Raw genomic sequence first — 22,190 nt, forward strand, 5'->3', positions numbered from 1 at the left:
AGCCGAGTGAGTGGGTCTGGCAAGCGATGGCTCCGTGGTCCTCAGGAGAGACGCCTGCAGGGCTGGGTTTTGAAGTTTCCTTGGAAGCTAATGTAGGTTCACGCCCAACAAGCATGTCGTACACGTGCCAATGGGATGCACACACACACACACACACACACACACACACACACACACACACCCGCGTCCAGCATAGCCAGATGGGGCTGGCTCGGCATGGTCCTCACGCGGGCAGGCCAGTGGGGCCTGGAGAGCTGGTCTGTGTGGCTTGTGGCTCTTCACGTTCACTACGTTAGACGTGGAAAGTGACACTTTTTCATTATAACAGTAAACCCGTTACAAGTGAGCCTAAATAGTGTTTTAATTATTTTCCCCCAAAATGTAGGGAGAAGAGTGGCAATTTTTACATCTTTGTCCTTTTCTTAAAGAACTGGCTGAACAGAAAACACGTGTGTGTGTGTTCTGTGTGGTGGGCACTGTCTGGGCACGGACTGCTTGGACTGGGGGGAGAGGGCCATGGGGGACGTGCTGTGAGCCAGGGACGTGGCTCGGGCCCTTTGCCCTCTGCCTCAGAAGCCTGCAGGCTGTTACTCCCAGCAGCGGGTCAGGTCCAGTGCAGTTCTCTTCAGTATTTGGAGGAAGCCCCTCGCTGTGCTGCACAGAGGCTGCCTGTCCGCAGCCCGTTGGCCTGTAGTTGCAGCCACTGTGATCGGAACTGCGAGCACCGCCATTGGGACGGGTGAGGGGGCCTGGTGCCGGGCCTGCGGACCCGCTGGGCGCAGAAGTGCTCCATTGAAGCACTTCCTCCAGCATCAGGGAACGCCGTCTCAACCCAGTGCCTTTCTCCGCGTTTCACGGCCAATTACCGTTTACGTTAGAGTTTAACGTTGGTTTACTAACCAGCCGTTCCAGTCAAGCCCTGAGGCGTGCTCCTCAGACTTGACCAGGAGATGAAACTTGGGGCAGAGTGAGGTGAGAGCTCGCAGGGCTCTGCGTGCTGAGAGACCGGGTGGGCAGGGAGGGTGCCTCTGACCGCGCCCTCCGTCCTGCAGCTGGAAGCTCGGCTCGAGGACGCCGTGGCCGAGGCCTCCAAGGAGCGCAAGCTTCGCGAGCACAGCGAGAGCTTCTCCAAGCAACTCGAAAGTGAGCTCGAGGCCCTCAAGGTAGGCCGCAGGGCCCGCTCCCACCAGCAGCTGTGACCTGAGGAGCCGCCTGTCGGCGGGAGGGCCGCACTGCAGGCCCCGGGCATAGGTGCCCTCGCTTCTCTCCAGCGGCTCCGGCCTGCACCTGTGCCTCTGGGCGCCTGGGTTTCGTTTCGTTTCTTTTTATTGACTTTTTACAGAGAGGTAGGGAGAGGGATAGAGAGCTAGAAACATCGATGAGAGAGAGTCATCGATCAGCTGCCTCCTGCACACCTCCTACTGGGGATGTGCCCGCAACCAAGGTACATGCCCTTCACCAGAATCGAACCTGGGACCTTTCAGCCCACAGGCTGACACTCTATCCACTGAGCCAAACCGGTTAGAGCTGACTAATCTTTTTCTAAACTCCTGGGCCCACTTCAGGGAAAGCTCCTCAAAGACCGGTGCTGCCACTGACAGAGCGGAGACAGGCTGGTCGTCCGTGGCCGGGGGTGGGGGCGAGCGACCAGGGGCAAGGCCTGGAGTGGGGAGAGGGCGGTGGGCAGCTGGGCTCCCGGCTTACCACGTGCAGCCCCAGAGCCTCCGCCGGCCTAGCCGAGGGCTCCTTGTCTGTGAAAGGAGACATTGAGGCTCCCCTCTCCCTCAAACCCCCTCCTGGCCCCTGGTGAATCCGCCACCTCTCCCCTGCACATCCTCAAGGTGTCTGTCTCCCCTCATCCTGGCTGCCGCTGCCTGGCTGTGCGTCCAACCGCACTCCTGCCTCCCCCAGTCTTTGTCACGTCACCTGTGTGACTGTCTGGTTTGCTGGTGTGTGTCCGTCATTGCTCCTCGGCTGCAGGAGAGCAGAGACGTCACGTGGCCGGAGCCACAGGGGCCTGACAGAGGCGGCCCTTAGAGTGCTGAGCGGGAGTGCGGGCAGAGGGAGACGAAGCATTCGCGGTGCAGTGCACACATGTGACGGCCTCGGCCCGGCAGGTCTGGCACGTCCCTCCTGCCGGGCAGATGCTGTCACCCCCAAGCTGCCCTCCTGAGCACCACCTGCCAGGCTCAGCTGTCACAGGGCTGTGCCTGCCGTTGGGGGCCCAGGCAGCAGCTTCCAAGGGCCTGCACGTGGGAGGGGACACGGTGTGACCCTGAGGGAGGGCGGGGAGGGGTGTGACTTACCTGAACCTTTGTCTCCAGGGTAGGCAAGGGGCCCGGGGACCAGGTGCCTCCTTAGAGCATCAGCAAGAGATTTCCAAAATCAAGTCTGAGCTGGAGAAGAAGGTCTTGTTCTATGAAGAGGAGCTGGTGAGGCGCGAGGCCTCCCACGTGCTGGAGGTGAAAACTGTGAAGAAGGAGGTGCACGACTCCGAGAGCCACCAGCTGGCCCTGCAGAAGGAGATCTTGATGTTGAAAGACAAACTGGAGAAGTCGAAGCGGGATCGGTGAGTCCCAGCTCCTCCGTGGGGGGCCGCAGGCTTGTGCGGCGGCCGGTGGGCGTGGCTCTGACCCCGCCCCTCCCGCAGGCTCAGCGAGGTGGAGGAGGCAGTGGGCACCGTCAGAGACAAGTACGAGCGAGACCGCGCCACGCTGTCCGAGGAGAACAAGAAGCTGGCTGCCGAGAAGGAGCGGGTAACGGGGGGCTCGGGTCGCTTTGGGAGGCGGGAACGTTCTGCTCGGATGCTGGAAGTTTGTGTTTTAGTATTTTTATTTTTAAAGGACGCAGTGGTCATCTTTTAAACGGGATGCTTATATTTGGTTAAAAGCTGCTGGCTTTCTGAAATCACTGGCTCTTGATCCCTTTTATGTTCAGATCTGCATTGAAATGTGACTGGAGTCAGATACAGTAAAAAACCCACACCCTGAACCTCCTAATGATTAAAGAAAACTCAAAATCTTCAGGACGTGTAGTTTGAGTGATGCTAACGTCCTGTGTGCGGGCGCCAACTAACCCGCTGTGTGGTGCGATGATTTCCTTCCAGCTCTGCTCTTTCGTGGACAAGCTCACAGCCCAGAACAGGCAGCTGGAGGACGAGCTGCAGGACCTGGCGGCCAAGAAGGAGTCGGTGGCCCACTGGGAAGCTCAGATCGCCGAGATCATCCAGTGGTGCGTTGGCCCGCCCAGGGGCGTGGCCAGGCTCAGGCCGTCGGCCGGCCGCCCAGGGTGCAGTTTCTCCGGCTCCGTCTTCCTCTGTGACCTCATGTGCACCTCCCGCTAGTTCTCTGCGGCCCAGGCACAGCCCTCTGCCGTGCCCGACAGCACTGAGGTCAGGTGGCCGTTCTGCCCAGGGCCACCGCGCTGAGCAAAGGTGCAGAAGCAGCCACCGGCCTCTGAGGTGTGGTGAGGCTGTGCAGGGATCTACCTAAGGCACCTTCTTTTTTTCAAAACGTGCTTTTATTGATTTCAGAGAGGAAGGGGGCTGGAGAGAGAAACATCAATGATGAGAGAGTCATTGATCAGCTGCCTCCTGCAAGACCTACACTGGGGAATTGAACCTCCTGGTTCATAGGTTGACTTTCAACCACTGAGCCACACTAGCCGGCCTAAGGGACATTCTGTTGTCACGGGGACTGGTGTCCTGTGAGAGGACGCTGGGTCCCTGTGCCCTCAGGGAGGCGGGACTCATGGGTGCTCCTTGCTCCAGGCACTCACAGACCTGTCCCCTCCCGCAGGGTCAGTGACGAGAAAGACGCACGGGGTTACCTCCAAGCCCTGGCTTCGAAGATGACGGAAGAGCTGGAGACGCTGAGGAGCTCCAGCCTGGGGTCGAGAACACTGGTGGGTCGTGCCCGGAGCTCACGCTTTGTCCCCGGGGCTCACGGGGGCTTTCGCCGTGAGGGGCCGACACGTTCCCGGTTGTGGGCTTGATTCCCCAGTAAGGGGCGTGCAGAGGCAGCTGATAATGATGCTCTCTCATCATTGATATTCCTCTCCCTCTTCTCCCTTCCTCTTTGGGGGGGAAAAAAATTACATTAGAGGACCCAGTTTCTTCTTTAAAAATTAGTGAATTTTTACAAGACCTCTAAGAAAGAATAAAGGCCATAAAATGTTGAAAATAAAATTGGCTGTGATGGACTTTGATAATATCGGAGAGTTAACTTTTAAATAGGATAAAAGTTTTAAGGCAAGACCCTCGGGGAGTGGGGTAAGGGCATGTGCAGGGGTAGGGGAGGCCGGGGGAAGGCCAGTAGGGGACAAAGGAGACGTACGTACTATTTGTAATACTTTAAACAATAAAATAAATTTAAAATGCTAAAAAAGCTTAAGGCTAGAAAAGATGAGTTTGTCATTTGTTAGCATTAATTTTGTGAAGTCAGGAGGTTAAGGTGTATCTCTCATTTGAACCTACGCACACAGGACCCGCTCTGGAAGGTGCGCCGCAGCCAGAAGCTGGACATGTCCGCGCGGCTGGAGCTGCAGTCGGCGCTGGAGGCCGAGATCCGGGCCAAGCAGCTGGTCCAGGAGGAGCTGAGGAAGGCCAAGGACGCGAACCTCTCCTTTGAAAGGTGCTTGTCCTTCCGTGGGGGCCTGGGCACGCCCCGAGCGGGTCCTGCGCCAGCCAGCGCCTGCTGTCCCCTCACAGCCGCGGGGCTGAGTGCGGGCAGGTGTCCCCCCACACCAGTGCAGAGCCAGGAGGTGATGGCAGGTCCCCCGGCGCTGCACTGGCTGCTCTGTCCCCCACAAAAGCCCGGGAACCCCAAGACCTGCGCTCAGGAGGTGGTAGCCACCCTCTGGCCTGTTGGGGGAAGACACAGGTATCCGGTCTGAGCCCCGGGGCTGGGTGTCCTCGGGGCTCGGGCGGTCCACAGAGAGGAATGTCCAATACGCTGCAGGCTCTTGATGCACGGTGTTTACATCCGTTTGTGTGTCCAGACGTGTTAGGGGGCGGCCGCCCCGTCAAGCCTGTGTCCGTCCGCGTGTTTGTGGAGCCCTGGCCGGCCCCGCCCGCCTCCCGCTCAGCCGCACGCAGGTGGCCTGGTTTCCGCACCTAACGCGCCCCTTTCTCATTTCAGTAAACTAAAGGACTCGGAAGCAAAAAATAAAGAATTAGTAGAAGAAATGGAAATTTTGAAGAAGAAGATGGAAGAAAAATTTAGAGCAGATACCGGTAAGTTAAATGACAAATTCTTACATTTTTAAAGTATTATAAGCCCTTTGTAATGGCATGGTTTTGCTTTAGATTTAATTTCTTTCAGGGTTAATAGCTTTTAGTGCTTTGAAGACAGTACTTCGTCATGCCAAAGCCAAATTCTGAAATGGGTGTGTCCAAGGGTTCACTCCCCAAGGTCACCACAGGTCTGGGGCGTCCTTCCTGTTTTGTCTTGAAAGAATAGAGCACACACACACCAGTGCAGTTAGACGTCACATCCCATGACAGAGCTCTGCCCTGCGGCTGGCTGGCCGCCGTTCCGGCCTTGCTGTCCTGGCACCCGCTCCGTGTGGCCACGGGCACAGCATTCTCCATCCTGTCGCTGTGTTTGGGGCGAGATGTCCAGAGTGAACCATCGACATGGAGCCTTCCGTCAGCGTAAGAGTCTTACGTTCTCACCGTGACTGTCTCGTCTTACAGGACTCAAACTTCCAGATTTCCAGGATTCTATTTTTGAGTATTTCAACACGGCCCCGCTTGCACATGACCTGACCTTCAGAGTGAGTAACTGCTTTTTACCAGCGAAAAGCGCCTTGGTGACCGGTTGGTTAGTGCCCTGTGATCTGACTCCTGTGACGCTGACCTCAGGCTGCTCTGTCCAGCCTGTGTGTGCAGTGTGTGGGTTAGAGGCCTGCAGGGGCTTGAAATGCTTCCCAAGACGCTTCCAGAATTAGAGCGAGGAACCGCTCCGGGTCTTCAGGGCAGAGGTGGCCTGGGCCTCTGCCTGTGGGGCCCCAGGCAGCGGCTAAAGCACAGCCTCGCACCGCAGCCAGGGAAGAGCAGGCAGACCTCTGGGGGCATCCTGGCTCCCCGCTGGTCTCCGACGGGTGGGGGCCCCTCGCTGCCGCCGCAGTTGGAGCTTGGGTGGCACCTCCTAGGGAGCGGGCCGTGCTGCCTGCGCAGGAAGTGGCAGAATGAGGGCGAGCCCCCCTCCCTGTCACTCTGCCTCCCGCGGCCTCGGGCACCACGCCTCTCCTTTCCGGAAGAGGAGGGATGGACCCCTCCTAGCAGCCTCTGGGAGCCAGGAAGGGAAAGGCCTGAGAGGGTCTCATTCCTGGGCCCGTGAGGTGCGTGACGGTCTTCCCGCTTCATTCAGAAACGTTTCCGCCTGCAGCAGAGGGGTGTTCACGTCCGCCCATGTGCCTCCCGCCCGTGCCCCGCCCCCCACCCCAGCTAGTGAGAGTGCGGGTAGGCATCAACGACTGGACTACTCCCCAGTTCACCTCCTAAGGTCAGGCCGTCCTCCCGCGGAGCCGCAGCTGTCCGCGCTGTCCCTGCCGTGTGGACGAGGCGGCCTGAGGCCCTGGCTGCAGGTTCAGGGGAGCCTGGGACCGCGCTGAGCTGAGCTGTGCCGCAAGGTCCGCCCTGTGGACCGTGCCTCCTGTGGGCAGTGCTGTGCCCGGCCAAGAGCAGCATCTGAGGCCACACTGGTCTGTCTGACGCCCCCGCTCTGAGAGGAGGGCAGGCATTTGGCGGGAGTTCGGCAGGGGACACAGCGGTTCCACGCTTTGCGGAAGCCGTTGGGGTAAGGGGTGTGCCGGAGAGGGCCGGAGAGGGCCAGTGGAGGCGCCACCCACAGCAGCCTTGCCAGCGGCAGGCGCTCCTGGCTGGGCCAGCCTTTCCCGAGCCCAGCAGGCTTGCTCCTCTGTCCTGGCACGGCCGCTGCTGCTTTGGAGGCGGGTATTGTCAGGGTGCAGTGTGTCTCCCGGAGTCCTCAGCGCAGGGCGGTGTCTCGTTGTTGACTGTGTTACAGCAGAGAGCGGCGGGAAGGGCGGAGAGAGAAGCATGATGGGAGAGAACGGCATCGATGGGTTGCCTCTCACATGCACCCACCCGGGATGGAGACCGCAACCTGGACACGTGCCCTGGCTGGGCGTCGGACCTGCACCCTTTTTTGCTGAACAGGACGACGTTTCAGTCAACTGAGCCACCGGCCAGGGCTTTTTTTTAATAGAGAGAAACATGGACTCGTTCCACTTACATACTCCTTCACGGATGCTTGTATGTGCCCTGGCCTGGGATCAGACCCACCACTATGGCGCATCGGCCAGCGCTCTACCCGCCGAGCCGTGCGGCCAGGGCAGAGCTGCTGTGTTTAAGACACCAACATGGCACCTGGAGGCCCCTCTGCAGCCCTGGTCCCCGTGCTGTGCGCCCGCACCGCCTGCCTTTCCGTCTCCGTGAGCACGTGCGGAGCCGGGCCCAGAGGCGGGTGCCCGAGAGGCCGCTCTCCTGCGGCATGGGTGCAGGGGGCCTCCCCTCGGGGTTCCAGCTCGGACCTCTCACCGGCTGCACTGGGGGCTTCAGCCTGGCGGGGCTGGGCTTCGTGCCTGGTCCTCGGAGCCGCACCCTGCATGTTAGTGCTTTTCTGACCACTGTTCGGAGCCTCCGGCCAGGAGAGAGGACCGCTACCTCCCAGGGGAAAGCCTGGTCCCCTGGAGCCTGTCTCCTCGCCCCACGTCACACACACTGGCGGGCACTGGGAATGATTTGCCCCACAATGGAGTCCCGTTCCCATGCACGTTCTTACTGGGCGGAGTGACTGCTCTGTCTGTCCCTCCTCCACGTCCACACGACACCTCGTCCACAGGACAGTGACATCGCGGTTACCAGGGCCCCCCCTCAGTGAGCGCCCTTCTGATCAGCTCACAACTACGTGGTGAACATATCGCTCCTCGTTTTTCTAGAACTGTGGCTCTAACGTCTTTACCATTCCTGTTACGAGAGGATGGCCGCAGGGCAAGGCTGTGGGGGTTGTGTGGGCTCCAGGCTGAATTCTACAGAACGAGTTCTCCATTCTCACAATTCCTTGGCCTTTTCCCCACAGACCGGCTCAGCTAGTGAGCAAGAAACACAAGCTCCAAAGCCAGAAGTGTCCCCGTCCACGCCCATGGCTGCGAGCACCGAGCAGCAGGAGGTAAGACTTGCCCCTGACCGCGACCCTCAGGTCTGCCCCTCTGCCCCGCGTCCACCTGCTGCTGGAGGCCCAGGCCGGCACGCTCGGTTCACCCGCAGCGCCAGCCGAGCCCGACTTGCATTTCAGAGCTGCCGTGGGCGCATCGGCTACATGAGGCGTGCTTTGACAGGTGTCTCCACAATGTGGCGAATTAAAAATGCAGAACTGTTCATTATTGATCAGCTCCGGGGGAGGGATCCACGCAGGGCCTGGTGGTGGAGAGCGCGCAGCTAGCACGGCGCTCACCTGTCCCGCTTGTCTCCCAGGACATGGCTCGGGCCCCACAGAGGCTGCCCGCCGGGCCGCCGCCCGCCTCCCAGGCCCTCGCTCTGGCCGGACCAAAGGTAAGCCTGGCTTCCCGGCCGCCTCGCTGTAGAAGCCCGTGTAAGCAGACAGACGGCGGGTGTGTCCTGTCAGCGGGCGCGCTGAGTGCTGTGTCAGCAGGGGTTTCGGGGCCCGTGTGACCCTCCCCGGCGCTGCCTGAGCGAATTTTCACGGAAACACGTCTGCGTTAGCTCTCCCAGCCCCTTTGCTCCCAGACCAGTTCCCTCTGGTCTGTGAGGTGTCTGAGTTCCTTCTCCAGGCTTACTTCCATTTGTCCGCCTGCACAGAGAAGTCACGGTGTGTGTGTGTGGGGGAGGGTCCCTCAACCGAGAACGGCTCCTGAGTGTGCACGGCATGTTGGCTTTGTCACGGCCTTGAGAGCCGGGCACACATGCCCCAGGCCACAGCCTCCAGGGCCAAGGCCCGCTCCGGCTTCCCTGGCCAACGCCCGTGAACCGTGGACGCCGCTCTTGTGGATGCAGCCGTGGCCTCTTGGTTCCCGTCACAATGGCCGTGCAGCCAGCGCTCGGCTTGGTCTTGGGCGAGATGGTGAATGGTGTGGCAGTTGGACTTGAGTCTCAGCATCAGGGAGCAGGTGGACTGCACTGGGTTTTGTTCACTCCTCCTGCTTCCTACAAAGGCCCCGTTCATGTGGCCTGAGCAGTGAAGGCTCGGATTTTGCCGCTGTTAGCCTTGTAGACGGCCCGTTTCTCCACCCCGTCTCTTTCCGTCATCCACCGCGTGGCGGGGGTCCCTTCTCCAGCGCGGCGCTGGCTCCGCTCTGCTGCTGGGACGGGGCTGCTGCTCGCCCTTGTGTGTCATTGGTTTCAGGGGGAGGCAGCTCTGGGGGGGCCCTGCCACCCCCGCCCTGGGCAGCCCCGGGCCTCCGGGAGGCGAGGGGCCTGCCGCAGCCACCTCCCCCGCGCCCGCCTTGCTGTGCGCCATGGGTCCCTGGAGGAGGTGTGGGGCGGCCTCTGGCTCTAGCTCCTCGGTGGGGGTTGCGCACCGGGCGTTGGTAGCACTGCCCGCGCCACACACACCTCAGCATGGAGTCCACTGTCCGTCTCTCAAGATGGAGCCAGCGTTCCTGCGCTGGCCGCCGCCTCCAGCGCTTCTCCTCCTCCCTGTCCTCCCGCAGCCCAAAGCCCACCAGTTCAGCATCAAGTCCTTCTCCAGCCCCACCCAGTGCAGCCACTGCACCTCCCTGATGGTGGGGCTGCTGCGCCAGGGCTACGCCTGCGAGGGTGAGTGTGCCCGCGGCCCCGGGAGAGGGAGCGAGGGAGCCTCTTTGTGTGAGTGCTGTGAGCCCGGGCGAAAGCCTGGTCCGGGCCTCTCCCTGTGCCGCCTCCACAGCCTGGGCTGGGCCTTGCCACGCCTGCACTCGCTCACGTCTGCGTGCAGCCCCCGTGCAGCGCAACTGGCCAGGTCACAGGTGCCAAGTGACCCTGGGCTGGGCGGCCCGAGCGCCCACGCTGGTCAGAGCCGGTGCTCACAGGGCAGGGCCCGCCCGGGTTGGCGGCCATCACCCGTCCCAGACCTGCACGTGGTTCCTGTCAGGGCTGGGGGAGGACAGAGACCGGCTCCGGATGGTCCTTGCACGTCAAGGCGTCCTGGCGCCCTGCCTGCCGCTGTCTGTCCTGAGATGTGGGGGCGAGTTCACAAATCACCCCTGGGTCCGGGCTCCGGCCACGTGCCTGACGCCGCCCCCTCGCCCCTCCAGTGTGCTCGTTTGCTTGCCACGTGTCCTGCCGAGACAGCGCCCCCCAGGTGTGCCCCCTCCCTCCCGAGCAGGCCAAGCGGCCCCTGGGCGTGGACGTGCAGCGGGGCATCGGCACCGCCTACAAGGGCTACGTGAAGGTAGGACGCCCGGCCCTCGTGTCTGCACGGCCCTCTGTCTGCACCGCCCTCTGTCTGCACCGCCCTCTGTCTGTCTGCACGGCCCTCTGTCTGCACCGCCCTCTGTCTGCACGGCCCTCTGTCTGCACCGCCCTCTGTCTGTCTGCACCGCCCTCTGTCTGCACGGCCCTCTGTCTGCACTGCCCTCATGTCTACACCGCCTTCGTGCTGGTCCTGGGGCCCGGGCTGAGGGTCCACGGAAACACGTTCAGTCAGGCCTGCCCGCTCCTGGCCGGGCGCTCAGCCGGGCTCGTGAGGGCCCCTCAGCCTTGGTTCCCGGGCTCCTGGCTGTGGGCGTCCCTGTCGCCGAGCTGTCCACCTGTCTCCGCGTCGCCTTGTCCGTGCTCGCCCTCCGCAGCAGCCCTGACCGCGCTCTGGCCCCCAGCCTGCGCGGGCGAGGGAGCTGCTGTGAGAAGCCGGCCGCGGAGGGCACCCCGGGAAGCCCTGCCCTGAGGCCCGGCGGCGCGTTGGCCTCGCCGGCCAGTGAGACGTCCGCTTACCCGCAGGTCCCGAAGCCGACGGGCGTGAAGAAGGGGTGGCAGCGGGCCTACGCCGTGGTCTGCGACTGCAAGCTCTTCCTGTACGACCTGCCCGAGGGCAAGTCCACGCAGCCCGGCGTGGTGGCCAGCCAGGTCCTGGACCTCAGGTCTGCTCCCCGGCGTGGGCGCGGGGTTCGGTAGCCCCTGACTTCCTTCCTGCCCACCCCTCCCTCACTGCGCGGACCCCAGCGCAGGCACAAGCGGGCGTGCGGGAACGTCCTGGCTGAGGTCGGTCTGGTTAGAAACTGCTCAGTGAGCGTGTAACGTAAGAACATGGCAGGCCGAGAGCAAGCAGGGAGCGCCTGCGCGGCCGGTCCTCAGGGTCTGTCTGTGCCTGCGGGTCCCCTGGCGACAGCAGCCTGGCGCCGGGCTGTGTGCCCGAAGGCTTGCTGGGTGGCGGCACCTCTGACCTCTTCATGCCCGTCGCCTGCCTCTGGCACCGGGCACTGAGGGCAGGAGCATCCCCCTCATGGCTTCTCTTCTCGTTTCGTCTGCTTCCACTTCCCATGGGTGTGATGGCACCACCCGGCCCGGAAGTGAGAGGGTGGTTGTGAAGGTGGGCATGCTGGGCACGTTCTGGTGTGTCTGGTCACCCACCCCAGTGCCACAGAGGTTGGCAAATGCAGACAGACATGCTGGGGCCCAGCCTCCAGCTAGTCGCCACATTGGTTCTGGGGGAAGGCGTGCCCTGGGGTGCCATGAGGAGAGCCACATGTCAGTCACCCCCACAGCGGGGCCCCCTCCCCCGTCCCAGTGCATGGCCAGTGCATGGGGTGGTGGACACTGGGACCTGGTTTTGGAAAGCCCTGGGGACCCCGCTGTCCCTCCTGCGCCCTGGCCCGCAGGCAGAGGCCGCCGGCGCCGTGCAGGGCAGAGTATGGACGTGGGCTGCCAGGTATCGGCTCGTTTTAGCTCCTTCAATGGCGGCCTGATCACAGCGCGCCCCGGCCGCCGGGGCGGTGGTCTGCCCTCCCCCAGCCGCTGAAGGTCTAGAGAGCCAGTGGCTCGGGAGGGGAGGCGGAGGAGGAGGTGGGGAGGAAGAGGAGGGGCTTCTCGAACCCCTGCACTGGTGGCTTTACAGGGGAAGCGCTTTCTTACCCGGGCCAAGGCCAGTTCTGTCCGGTCTGCACAGGCCTGGCGTCCCCCCGCGCGCTCAGTGTCCCGTTTCTTGCAGGGATGAAGAGTTCTCGGTGAGCTCCGTCCTGGCCTCCGACGTCATTCACGCTTCCCGTCGAGACGTTCCGTGTATCTTCAGGGTACGGCTCTCTCCCGTCCCTGAGAGGATTCACTGAGCACAGACAGGCCACGTGGTTACAGTGAAACCCTCAGAGCTCACTGCCGGCGGAGGGACCCGAGCCCGTGGGAGAGGCCCGGCTCCCCACCCCTTCCTTGCTGCGGGCTCCTCCATACGCCCAGCCTCTGCCCTCACTGCCACCTCCCTCCCCTCCCCTCCCTTCCTCTCCCCTCCTCACGTCAGTGCTCTGTCCCAGTATGTCCAGGGGGCCTCCCTCCCCTCCCCTCTCAGGCCTGCTGGTCAGGAGCAGCACTCACGGCGGGGCGGGGAGGGGCGCGGCGGTCCCTCCACTGAGCTAGGGAGGCACGGCCTCCCCTGGAGTTGTGTTGAGCTCAGCACTGTCCAGAAAGCCCCTCCTTGCGCAACGCAAAGAGTTGCCGCCACTGCACTAAACTGGTCCTTCCGCAGCCGCACGACCTGTGCCGGGCCGGCCGAGAGCTGTGTGCACGTGCTCGGAGGGCCGTTAGTGCGATGCGTGTTTCCTCTCTGTCCCGGGACAGCACGGAGGGCCTCGGAGCAGGGGCCGGCGGCCGGGCAGGCGGGCGTCGGTGCCCTGCTGCCGGCTTATGGCTCTTCTGTTCTCTTTTCTGTTCTGAAGGTGACGGCCTCGCTCTTAGGTTCACCTTCTAAGACCAGCTCACTGCTCATTCTGACAGAGAACGAGAACGAGAAGCGGAAGTGGGTTGGGATTCTGGAAGGCCTGCAGTCCATCCTGCAGAAGAACCGCCTGCGCAACCAGGTGGTGCACGTCCCGCAGGAGGCCTACGACAGCTCGCTGCCGCTCGTCAAGGCCGTGCTGGCGGCCTCCGTGCTGGGTGCGTGCGCCCCCGGCTGTCCCCGGGCACAGCGGCTGGCCTCACCGGGGTTCCCGTGGCCGGGAGGGCCCGTGCGCCCACGGCTGACGCGCTTTCTGTTCTCGCCCTCTGCCCACAGACAGCGATAGGATCGTGGTCGGCTTGGAAGAAGGGCTGTACGTCATCGAGGTGACCCGTGACGGTGAGTGGCGGCCGTGTCCGCTGTGCGTCAGGCGTGGGAACTTGTGCGCGTTGAGACGCTGTCACTGGCCGGGTCCATTGCTCCCATCAGACTTTGTAACGGGAGGGAAGGCCGCAGCCAGACCACTCCGCGTCGGGCCCTGGGCGTCTGGGACGGGTGGAGGGTGCTGAGCCGGCGCCGGGAGCAGGGTGGGCACCGGTCCCCGCCTCGGCTCACACCCGCCCTCCCGCAGTGATCGTCCGCGTCGCTGACTACAAGAAGGTCTACCAGATCGCGCTCGCCCCCAAGGAGCGGGTGGCCGCGCTCCTGTGCGGCCGGAACCACCACGTCCACCTCTGCCCGTGGTCCGCCTTCGACGGCACAGAGAGCAGCGTGGATGTCAAGCTCCCGGAGACGAAGGGCTGCCAGCTCCTGGCCACGGCGACGCTGAGGAAGGGCGCGGCCACCTGGCTGCTGGTGGCGGTGAAGCGGCTGGTGCTGTGCTACGAGGCCCAGCGCAGCCGGCCTTTCCACAGGAAGGTGGCGGAGCTCGCGGCCCCGGGCAGCGTGCAGTGCATGGCCGTGCTGTCCGACAAGCTCTGTGTGGGCTACCCCTCGGGGTTCTCCCTGCTGAGCCTGCAGGGGGACGGGCAGGCGCTGCCGCTGGTCAATGCCCAGGACCCCTCGCTTGCGTTCCTCGCGCAGCAGCCTTTTGACGCCCTGTGTGCTGTGGAGCTCCAGAGCGAGGAGTACCTGCTTTGCTTCAGCCACATGGGGCTGTACGTGGACCCACAAGGCCGGCGGTCGCGCACGCAGGAGCTCATGTGGCCTGCGGTGCCTGTCGCCTGTAGTATGTATATGTTTTCTGTTGCCTATCCCTGTCGCTGCTCTTCACGCCTGTCGGCACGTTCAGTTTTGCTTCAGTTCGTCTCCAGTTCCCCCGCCAGGGAGCCAGGGAGCCGGGAGGGGTGGGCCCACTCAGCCCGGAGTCATTCAGGCCCCGAGTCATTCAGGAACGCGCAGCAGCGTAGCACAGCACCTGCCGCAGGGCTCGGCGTGGCCATCAGAGGGCGCTGCCCTGCCCATGGGAGGCCTGGGGGGGAGAGGGGGGTTTCCTGAGAGGCGGCAGCTGTTCTGGAAAAAGCCAAGTTGTCCAGGGATTGAGGTGGCCTCCTGTGTGAGGGGCTCCGTGGGGCTCCTGCCCAGCCCGCCATCTGAGCTTGTACAGGACCCTAACCCTCATGCCCACCACTGGCGGGCATGTGGGAACCCAGGGGGGATGGGACCGTTTAGGGCAGCAGAAGTGGGGTTACAGGTGGGGGGCGGGCCCGTTTTTCCTCAGTTGCCTGCAAGTACAGCCTTTGTCCGCCTGGTTGCTGGCAGAGAACTGGGAGTGTTGGACCAGGAGCCGGGCTGTGGGGTGTGCTGCCTCCGTTGGCTCCGGGGGCTCACGTGTGTGTCTGACTCCTTGGCCCTCGGCCAACCTGGGGCAGCGCAGCAGCCAGACCTCTGCTGCCACGCCTGCCCACTCCCTGCCATCCTCATGTCCGCGAAGCCGCCCCGAGGAGCAGCCTCAGAACCACAGGGCCCGCTCGGCGGGCTGGCCGCTAGAAAGGAGGAAGGACCCAGCCCAGCCCCGGTGCCTTGCCGCAGTGGCCACGCTGAGCCTGGCGCTCAGTTCTGCTCCGCCCCGTGGTCTGTCTCCTCCCTCTGCACAGCACAGGCGTGCAGTCAGGTGGGGCTGGAGCACTAGCCCCGTCCACTCCGCCTCCCGGCCCGTGCGGAGGCGTGCCGGTCCGGCTGCGGGCTGGCCAGGGGAGGGCACGCGGGAGCACGCGCAGTCGGTCAGACCACAGCCGTGCTCTGCCCGTTGAGATGGACGTGAGGTCACGCTGTTGGCGGACACCTCGGTGCCACGCCTCGTCCCGCACAGATCTGGCTCCTGCGGGGAGCCCACGGGGTCAGGGAGGGGCTGCCAGGAGCCAGGCGGACGGTCCTCTGCCCGGCCTCCTGCCCGCGGCGACCTAGCTGACTCTGTGGGGTCGAGAAGGTGGTCGTGCCGCCCACTCGGAGCCGCAGCAGCGCCCGTGAGGCTGGGCGGGCGCCGGGCCTGCCTGCCCCTGGGTGAGGCCGCCCACCTGACAGGCAGTGTTCAGGCGAGGAGCGACAGACACCGCTGCCTGGAAGCCCCGACACTTCGCACCCACAGGCCTTGCTCATGCCTTTGGGACGACGGGTGGCTCAGAGGGAGCAGGGAAAGGGCCGTTGCGGGGGCGTAGTTCGGAGTCAAAGCAGAGGGCAGAGGGATGCCGCCCGGGGACTGGGACCAGCGCTGCACAGGCCCCTGTGGCCGGGCTGTGCGTGGCCAGCTCGTCCCCGGCGCCGCAGTGGCTCCCGTGGACGCTGACCCAGAGCCCAGCTCCCCAGAGGAGCTCGCTGTGGGCAGCCTCGGCCCCCCTGACCCGGCGTGTGCAGCCTCGGGGTCCGCTCAGGGCCGGAGGACGCTGGCCGGAGCTCTGTGCGTGCTGCCGCTGCCCCCGCTCCTCAGCCGGAGCACACCTGGCCCTGCAGGGCGTGGCCGGGCCGTGGCGGCCTCCTCCCGGGCAGGCCGCCTGGCCTCCGCCCCTCTCGGAGGCCGGGGGCCCGGCCGCGCCGCTCCTCACCGCGCTCTCCGTCGCGCAGGCTGCAGCCCCTCGCACGTCACGGTGTACAGCGAATACGGCGCCGACGTCTTCGACGTGCGCACCATGGAGTGGGTGCAGACCATCGGCCTGCGGAGGGTGAGGCCGGGCGGGGGCGGCACGGTGGCTCCCCGCTGTGTGTGCAGAGGCTGACCCTTTGTCCCCACAGATCAGACCGCTGAACACGGAGGGCACCCTCCACCTGCTCCACTGCGAGCCCCCCCGCCTCATCTACTTCAAGAGCAAGTTCTCCGGTGAGGGAGCCTCCGTCTGTGACCGCCGTCCCCCTGTGCTGCCCCCTGTCCTGTCCCCCCTCCCATCCCCCTGTCCCGCCTCCCCCGTCCTATGTCCCCCCCCGCCCCCCCCGTCCTGCAGCGGTCTGGGGCCACCGTGACCGCGGTCACCCTCCCTCTGCAGGAACCGTGCTCAATGTGCCCGACACCTCGGACAATAGCCGGAAGCAGATGCTGCGGACCCGGAGCAAGAGGCGGTTTGTCTTCAAGGTGCCGGAGGAGGAGCGGCTGCAGCAGCGGCGGTGAGGGGCCCGGCCTGTCGGGGGCAGCCTGCTGGGGGCGGCCAGGGTGGCCCGAGGACTGCTCACGGTTGTGAATCCCAAATTCCCTCTCCCCAGGGAGATGCTTAGAGACCCAGAGCTGAGGTCCAAGATGATCTCCAACCCGACCAACTTCAACCACGTGGCCCACATGGGCCCGGGCGACGGCATGCAGGTGCTCATGGACCTGCCGCTGGTGAGTGCCTCCGGGCGCCCGTCCCGCCTGCGAGGGCTCCGCCCGCCGCCCGCCTTCCGCTGCAGCCCGGCCGGGCCCTGGATTTGCTCGGTGACTGTCCGCGTTTCAGACGGAACGAGCTGTCACAGTGGTTTCCACACAGCACCTCGTGCGGCAGTGATGCCTCCCCTTCGCTCTGAGCCGGCGGCTTCCTGTCGGAGCCAGCCGGCCTTAGCTGACGTCCCTGCGAGCCTTCCCGCTTCCCTCCTCGGGCCGGCCCGGTGCTCAGCGGCACCTGCTCACTGCTGCTTTCTCCCCAGAGCGCCGTGGCCCCGGCCCAGGAGGAGAGGCCCGGCCCCCCGCCCCCCAGCCTGGCCCGGCAGCCTCCGCCCAAGAGCAAGCCCTACGTCTCGTGGCCGACGACAGGTACGGGGCGGCCGGGGCGGCCGGGGCGGCCGGGGCGGGCCCCTTCCCTGAGGTGACACCTCCTTGTGCCCCAGGTGGGTCCGAGCCCGGCGTGGCGGCACCTCTGAGGAGCATGTCCGATCCCGACCAGGACTTTGACAAGGAGGTGAGGCACGCCCATGCGGAGCAGAACCGAGCCCCACGCGGCCGTCCTCTGTGCAACAGGCTTCTCCCCCATTGAGCAGCCCCACAGCCTGGGGGTCATTGGGGGGGGGCAGGAAGCTGTGTCACCGCCCGCAGAAGGAAGAGCAGCCTCCGCTCTCCTGGCTGCGCTGGCACGGACGGTCCTGTCTGACTCGGGCCGCGCTGGTCTTGGAGAGCCTTCCCTCGAGGCTCTCCCCTCGGCCTCGAGGCCGGAGTTCAGGGTGCACACGCCGAGCGGATGGGCAGGTTGTGCACATCGAGCCCTTTGCCTGCCCTGATCCATGGGAGCCGCCCTGCGCCTCAGTGTCCGGCGTCATCCGCCCCTCCCCGGTGCAGGCCGGCGGGCCACGGCCCCAGGCTGCCCGCCGTCTGCGCCTCCTGCTGGGCCAGTCCCGCTCCCCGCGTGGCGGCCAGAGTTCGCTGGGGCTCCTGGTGGGTGTCTCCATCGCGTGGGGCGGGGCGCAGGCTCACAGACATGGTGCCCTCCGCGGCACAGCCTGTTGGTCCTGCTCGGACCTGGTGGTTCTTTTAAGTGAAATCGCAGGAAGGAGTCGCTTTAAAGGAGCTGTTGGTGGCTGCTGAGTAGGTTCGCAGAGCTGTGCAGCCGAGCTCCGACCAGCTCAGACCTTCCCAGCACCTCTCCCCGCCCCACCCGGCCCGGCCCGTTCTGGGCGTGGCGTGTCGGGTCCCAGCGGCTGTCGTGCCTGCTTCCCTCAGCATCACCTGTCTGGTCTGCGTGCTGCCGCCTGAGCGTCTGCAGGCTCTCCTTTGAGGCGAGACCCACAGGGCGGCGCACGCCGTGTCCTTGGCCACGGGTGGCTCCGTCGGGGCGTTCCCCTCGGCTGCTGTGAACACGTGTGAGCATGTGCTCGTGTGAGTGCCGTCCCCATTCCTAGGCGTGGAATGCTGGGTCACGTGGGGACGGTGGCGATAGCAGCCGCCCCATTTCCTTTCCAGCCGCAGGCACGCGTGCAGAGCTCTGCCCTCACCCAGGCCGCCTGGCCCCCCTCCCTCAGCGTCCGGCAGGGTAACCGTGCCTGCGTTTCCCGGGGGGCCTGGTGTCGGCCGTTTGTGCTTCTGGAGCAGCGTCTTCAGTCCTTCCGTTCTCCACGGCGGCATGTCTTTGTCTTTGGGCTGCGGGTTGTTTATATTCTGGACACCTGGCCCCTCGGTGTGCGGCTTGAGATGTTTCCCCCCATCCTGTGCATACCCGGGTTTCCAGTTTTGGTGGAGACCAGTTTCTTCTGTGCTTTTGCTTCCGCTGTCATAGCTAAGAACCCCTGCCAGCCTGTGGCCCTGAGCTGGTTTCCCCTTGGTGTTGTGGGTTGGCCTGTGTCAGCGCATGCATCCCCCGGTGCTCACACGTATCCCCCCCCCCCCCCGGTGCTCACACGCATCCCCCACCCCGGCGCTCACACGCTTCCCCCCCACGCTCACACGCATGTGTGTGTGTCCGTTCCCCCCCCCCCCCCCGGCGTTCACACGCCTTCCCCGGGGCTCACACACAGCCCCTGGTGCTCACATGGCCCCCGGCGCTCACACGGGTCCCCGGCGCTCACTCGGGTCCCTGGCAGCAGGAGGCAGAGGCCAGCTTTATTCCTGGGGCACACCGAGTGTGGGAGCAGCTGCTCTTCCCGGTTGTGGGTGCCCTGGTCAGAGGCCCTGACGCTGATGAGGTCCGTGTCTGGACTCTCGCTGCTCCTGGCCCGTATGACCACACACCCGTTGTGATTCGTTGCTTTTGAGCAGTAAGTTTGGGGAGAGTTCCCCAGCCTCTTCTTGTTCAGTCTGGTTTGACTATTCGGGGCCTCAGGAGCGGGGAGAAGGCCAGTGGGACCCCCGTGGGGATTGAACAGAGTCTGTAGCCACTCGAGGGAGTTGCTGTTTTAACATTCAGTCTCCGGCCCTCCTCACCGCCCTCTGTCTCGCAGCCGTGTTTTCTGGTTTCCGGGACCGACGCTCTGGCCCCTGTGAAGTGACTGAGCACCTTGGTCCCCGGAAGCTGTTGTAAATGATGTTTTCCGATTGCCGTCTCGGTTGCCGTGCCGGTGGAGGAGCACGGTGCTTGTGGCGTGCGCTCAGCGCTCTGGCTGCCGCCTTCATCTCGGGGAGAGGAAGCCCCTCCGCCGGGGGAAAGGCCTCTCTCCCCGGTGCGTTCAGCAGGAAAGGGGCGCGTCTGGGACCGGACCCGGCCGCAGTGTCAGGTCTCACTGCGGGGCGCACCCCTTTGCAGCCTCATTGCTGTCACTGTGGGCCAGGCATGGGCCTGAGCTCACGAGAGATTAGGTCCAGCCTGTGCTCACCAAGGAAAGGAGAGGGCAGGTGCCACCCCGCCCCCATGGGCCCCATCGGGCCAGGCCCCCATTGCACAAACCCCATCGGGCCAGGCCCCCCTGGATCCCATCAGGATGGGCCCCTGGATCCCATCGGGCCGGCCCCCCTGGATCCCATCGGGCCGGGCCCCCATTGCACAGACCCCATCGGGCCGGGCCCCCATCGCACAGACCTGGCGGTGCCTCTCACCTTGTCCCTTTGTGTTAACAGCCGGATTCCGATTCCACCAAACACTCAACTCCTTCCAACAGCTCCAACCCCAGCGGCCCGCCGAGCCCCACCTCCCCCCACAGGAGCCAGCTCCCCCTCGAGGGCCCGGAGCCGCCGGCCTACGACGCCTGAAGCCACCGGCCGCCACCTCGTCGCCACAGGCCCCGGAGCCGCGTGGCTCCAGCGCCAGTGCCAAGACCGAGCTGACCTAGTGTTGTCCACGGAAACGGAATGACGTGTAGATAAGAAGACGCAGAAACTCTATTGTAACGTGATTGTTCACGCCACGCCCTCAGCCGCGCCTGACCTTCCTCCGCACCGATGGATGGGAAGGCGCCGGCCACACGGCGCTCAGACCCCACCCTGGCGCTCCGCTCGGGAGGCAGGCCGCTCGGCCGGACGCCTGCTCCTCCCGGAGCCGCCCTGGAGGCGGCGGCAGGAAGCCTGCCGTCCACTGTCCGGTCCCGAGGACAGGCGCGCGGGCCGGCCGGTGCCGTTCACTAGCCGCGCGCCGTCCGCTGCAGAAGTCCTGCTGACCTTGGAGCTTGGCACAGGCCTGTGCGCGTCCCTCCGGTCACAACCACCCGTCACCAGTACCTACTACTGTGAAGTCGGCTGTGCTGCTTCCCTCGCTTCCCAGCTCCGCCTCCACGGGCGGCTGTCCTGGTGCCGCCAGGCCCCGCCCGCCCGCCCGGTCCACACGGAGCCGGGCCAGCACCGAGGGCCCTCAGGGGCCGGGCACCCTGCACATCGCCCCCAGCCTTTCACGCTCAGCTCCCTGCGTGGCGTGAGGAGCCAGGTCTGAGGCCCTGGCCAGCTCAGCGTGTCTCACCGGCCGGCTGCTCTCCGCTGCCCCGGGGTGCTGAAGGCAAGCACTTCCAGGCGGCACAGTGCGCGGCCCCAGTGGCTGCCCCCACGCCCCACCCCCACCCCCGGGCCTGTGCTGGGCTGGCACCTGCTGGGGTTCTGGTTTTTACTTTTGTAATGTAAGTCGGAGTCTTTGTAATTATTGAATCACCGTGAGGACATTTTGAACAATTTATCTGTCAATAAAGCAGAAGATGGCAGTTTTAAAGTTCCCCGGTTTGTCTGAGTGTCGGGGCGCCCCCAGGTGCCGGGTGCTGGGAAAGCGCCCCTGTCACTCCCGTGCCAGGGGCAAGGCTGGCCTGAAGGGACCTTACCTGCCGGTACCTCCTGGGGGAGCTGTGCTGGGCGGGTCGGCCCAGGGCAGCAGAGCCTGGCCCCTCGATGCTGGGGACAGGCTGGGGCGGTGACCACGTGGGCTCTGGCCCTGGAGGGCCCGTTTCCCCAGGTTGGGGGGTGCCCTGCGGAGCCCCCGGGAGTTCGGTGATGGTGGTGCCAGGAGCTGCCAGAGGTGATGCCGAGCCAGCCAGCACCGCAGCCTAGAGCTCGGTCTCGTCCCCCCAGAGGCACCCTCCGGTGTGTCAGCACCCAGGCCAGAGCGCCGGGGGTCTCGGTCACAGCGGGGAAGGACCGGGAGAAGCTGTAGGAGCTCTGGCTGCAGTTCTGCCACGGGGTTCACACTGTCGGCTCCACGTCTGGGCAGTCAGTCACATGGCCCTGCCCTCCCCGGAGCAGGCTGCAGTCCTCCCAGCCTGGTGCAAGCAGCTGGGAGTGAGCCCTGCCAGGAGGGTGCGGGTGAGGGTGAGGGTGAGATCTGGGTGTCAGGGTTAGGGTTGGACCTGGGTTAGGGTTTGCATTAAGGTTAGACCTGGGTTAGGGATGCAGTTAGGGTTGGACCTGGGTCAGGGTTGGGAATATGGTTACGGTTGGAACTCTGCTGGGGTTAGTGTTAGGGTTAGGGTTGGAGCTGTGTTAGGGATGCAGTAGGGTTGGACTTGGTGGTAGGAGTAAGGTTGGAGTTAGGGTTTAGGGTTAGGGATAGGTTGGACCTGGGTTAGTGGTACAGTTGGTTAGGTTTAGGGTTAGGAATATGGTTATAGTTGGACCTTTGTTAATTCAGTTAGGGTTGGACCTGGGGTTGTATTGGAGTTAGTGTTTGGATTAGGGTTAGGGTTGGACCTGGGTAAGGGATACAGTTAGGGTTAGAGTAGAACCTGGGGTAGGTTTAGGTTAGGTTTATGGTTAGACCTGGGTTAGGGTTAAGGTTGTACCTGGGTTAGGGCTAGGGTTGGATCTGGGTTAGGGATAGAGTTAGGGTTGGACCTGGGGTAGGGGTAGAGGTACAGGTAGGGTTAGGGTTGGGTTAGATCTTGGCCGTGGTGTGGTGTCTGCCACAGGCAGTCAGAGCACAGGCACCGAGTCCCGCCATTTAAAGGATGAGTTACGGTGTTGCAGCAGGAAGCAGGGAGCTCACGTTGAAGGCAGTGCCATCATGGCCCAGCCCC

At 64.3% G+C, this 22,190-nt stretch overlaps 1 protein-coding gene across 1 annotated transcript in view; it reads left to right on the forward strand.

Moving 5' to 3' along the window:
- Positions 1-20,896, forward strand: part of CDC42BPB (CDC42 binding protein kinase beta) — a 74,074-nt gene extending 53,178 nt beyond the window's left edge. The window contains exons 14-37 of the mRNA XM_084896498.1: positions 1,053-1,163; positions 2,325-2,569; positions 2,651-2,756; positions 3,107-3,231; positions 3,798-3,903; positions 4,483-4,631; positions 5,139-5,233; positions 5,696-5,775; positions 8,103-8,192; positions 8,498-8,575; positions 9,694-9,799; positions 10,276-10,412; positions 10,958-11,097; positions 12,165-12,246; positions 12,883-13,099; positions 13,218-13,280; positions 13,513-14,109; positions 15,942-16,039; positions 16,110-16,194; positions 16,358-16,475; positions 16,572-16,689; positions 16,989-17,094; positions 17,169-17,239; positions 19,822-20,896. Of these exons, the coding sequence (XP_084752624.1) occupies positions 1,053-1,163; positions 2,325-2,569; positions 2,651-2,756; positions 3,107-3,231; positions 3,798-3,903; positions 4,483-4,631; positions 5,139-5,233; positions 5,696-5,775; positions 8,103-8,192; positions 8,498-8,575; positions 9,694-9,799; positions 10,276-10,412; positions 10,958-11,097; positions 12,165-12,246; positions 12,883-13,099; positions 13,218-13,280; positions 13,513-14,109; positions 15,942-16,039; positions 16,110-16,194; positions 16,358-16,475; positions 16,572-16,689; positions 16,989-17,094; positions 17,169-17,239; positions 19,822-19,953 (3,255 nt within the window). The 3' untranslated portion in view covers positions 19,954-20,896. The remainder of the gene's footprint in view (positions 1-1,052; positions 1,164-2,324; positions 2,570-2,650; positions 2,757-3,106; positions 3,232-3,797; positions 3,904-4,482; positions 4,632-5,138; positions 5,234-5,695; positions 5,776-8,102; positions 8,193-8,497; positions 8,576-9,693; positions 9,800-10,275; positions 10,413-10,957; positions 11,098-12,164; positions 12,247-12,882; positions 13,100-13,217; positions 13,281-13,512; positions 14,110-15,941; positions 16,040-16,109; positions 16,195-16,357; positions 16,476-16,571; positions 16,690-16,988; positions 17,095-17,168; positions 17,240-19,821) is intronic.
- Positions 20,897-22,190: the final 1,294 nt, after the last annotated feature.

The sequence above is a fragment of the Pipistrellus hanaki genome (genome assembly GCF_964339955.1).
Source record: "Pipistrellus hanaki genome assembly, chromosome: 1".
NCBI classification, from domain to species: Eukaryota; Metazoa; Chordata; class Mammalia; order Chiroptera; family Vespertilionidae; genus Pipistrellus; species Pipistrellus hanaki.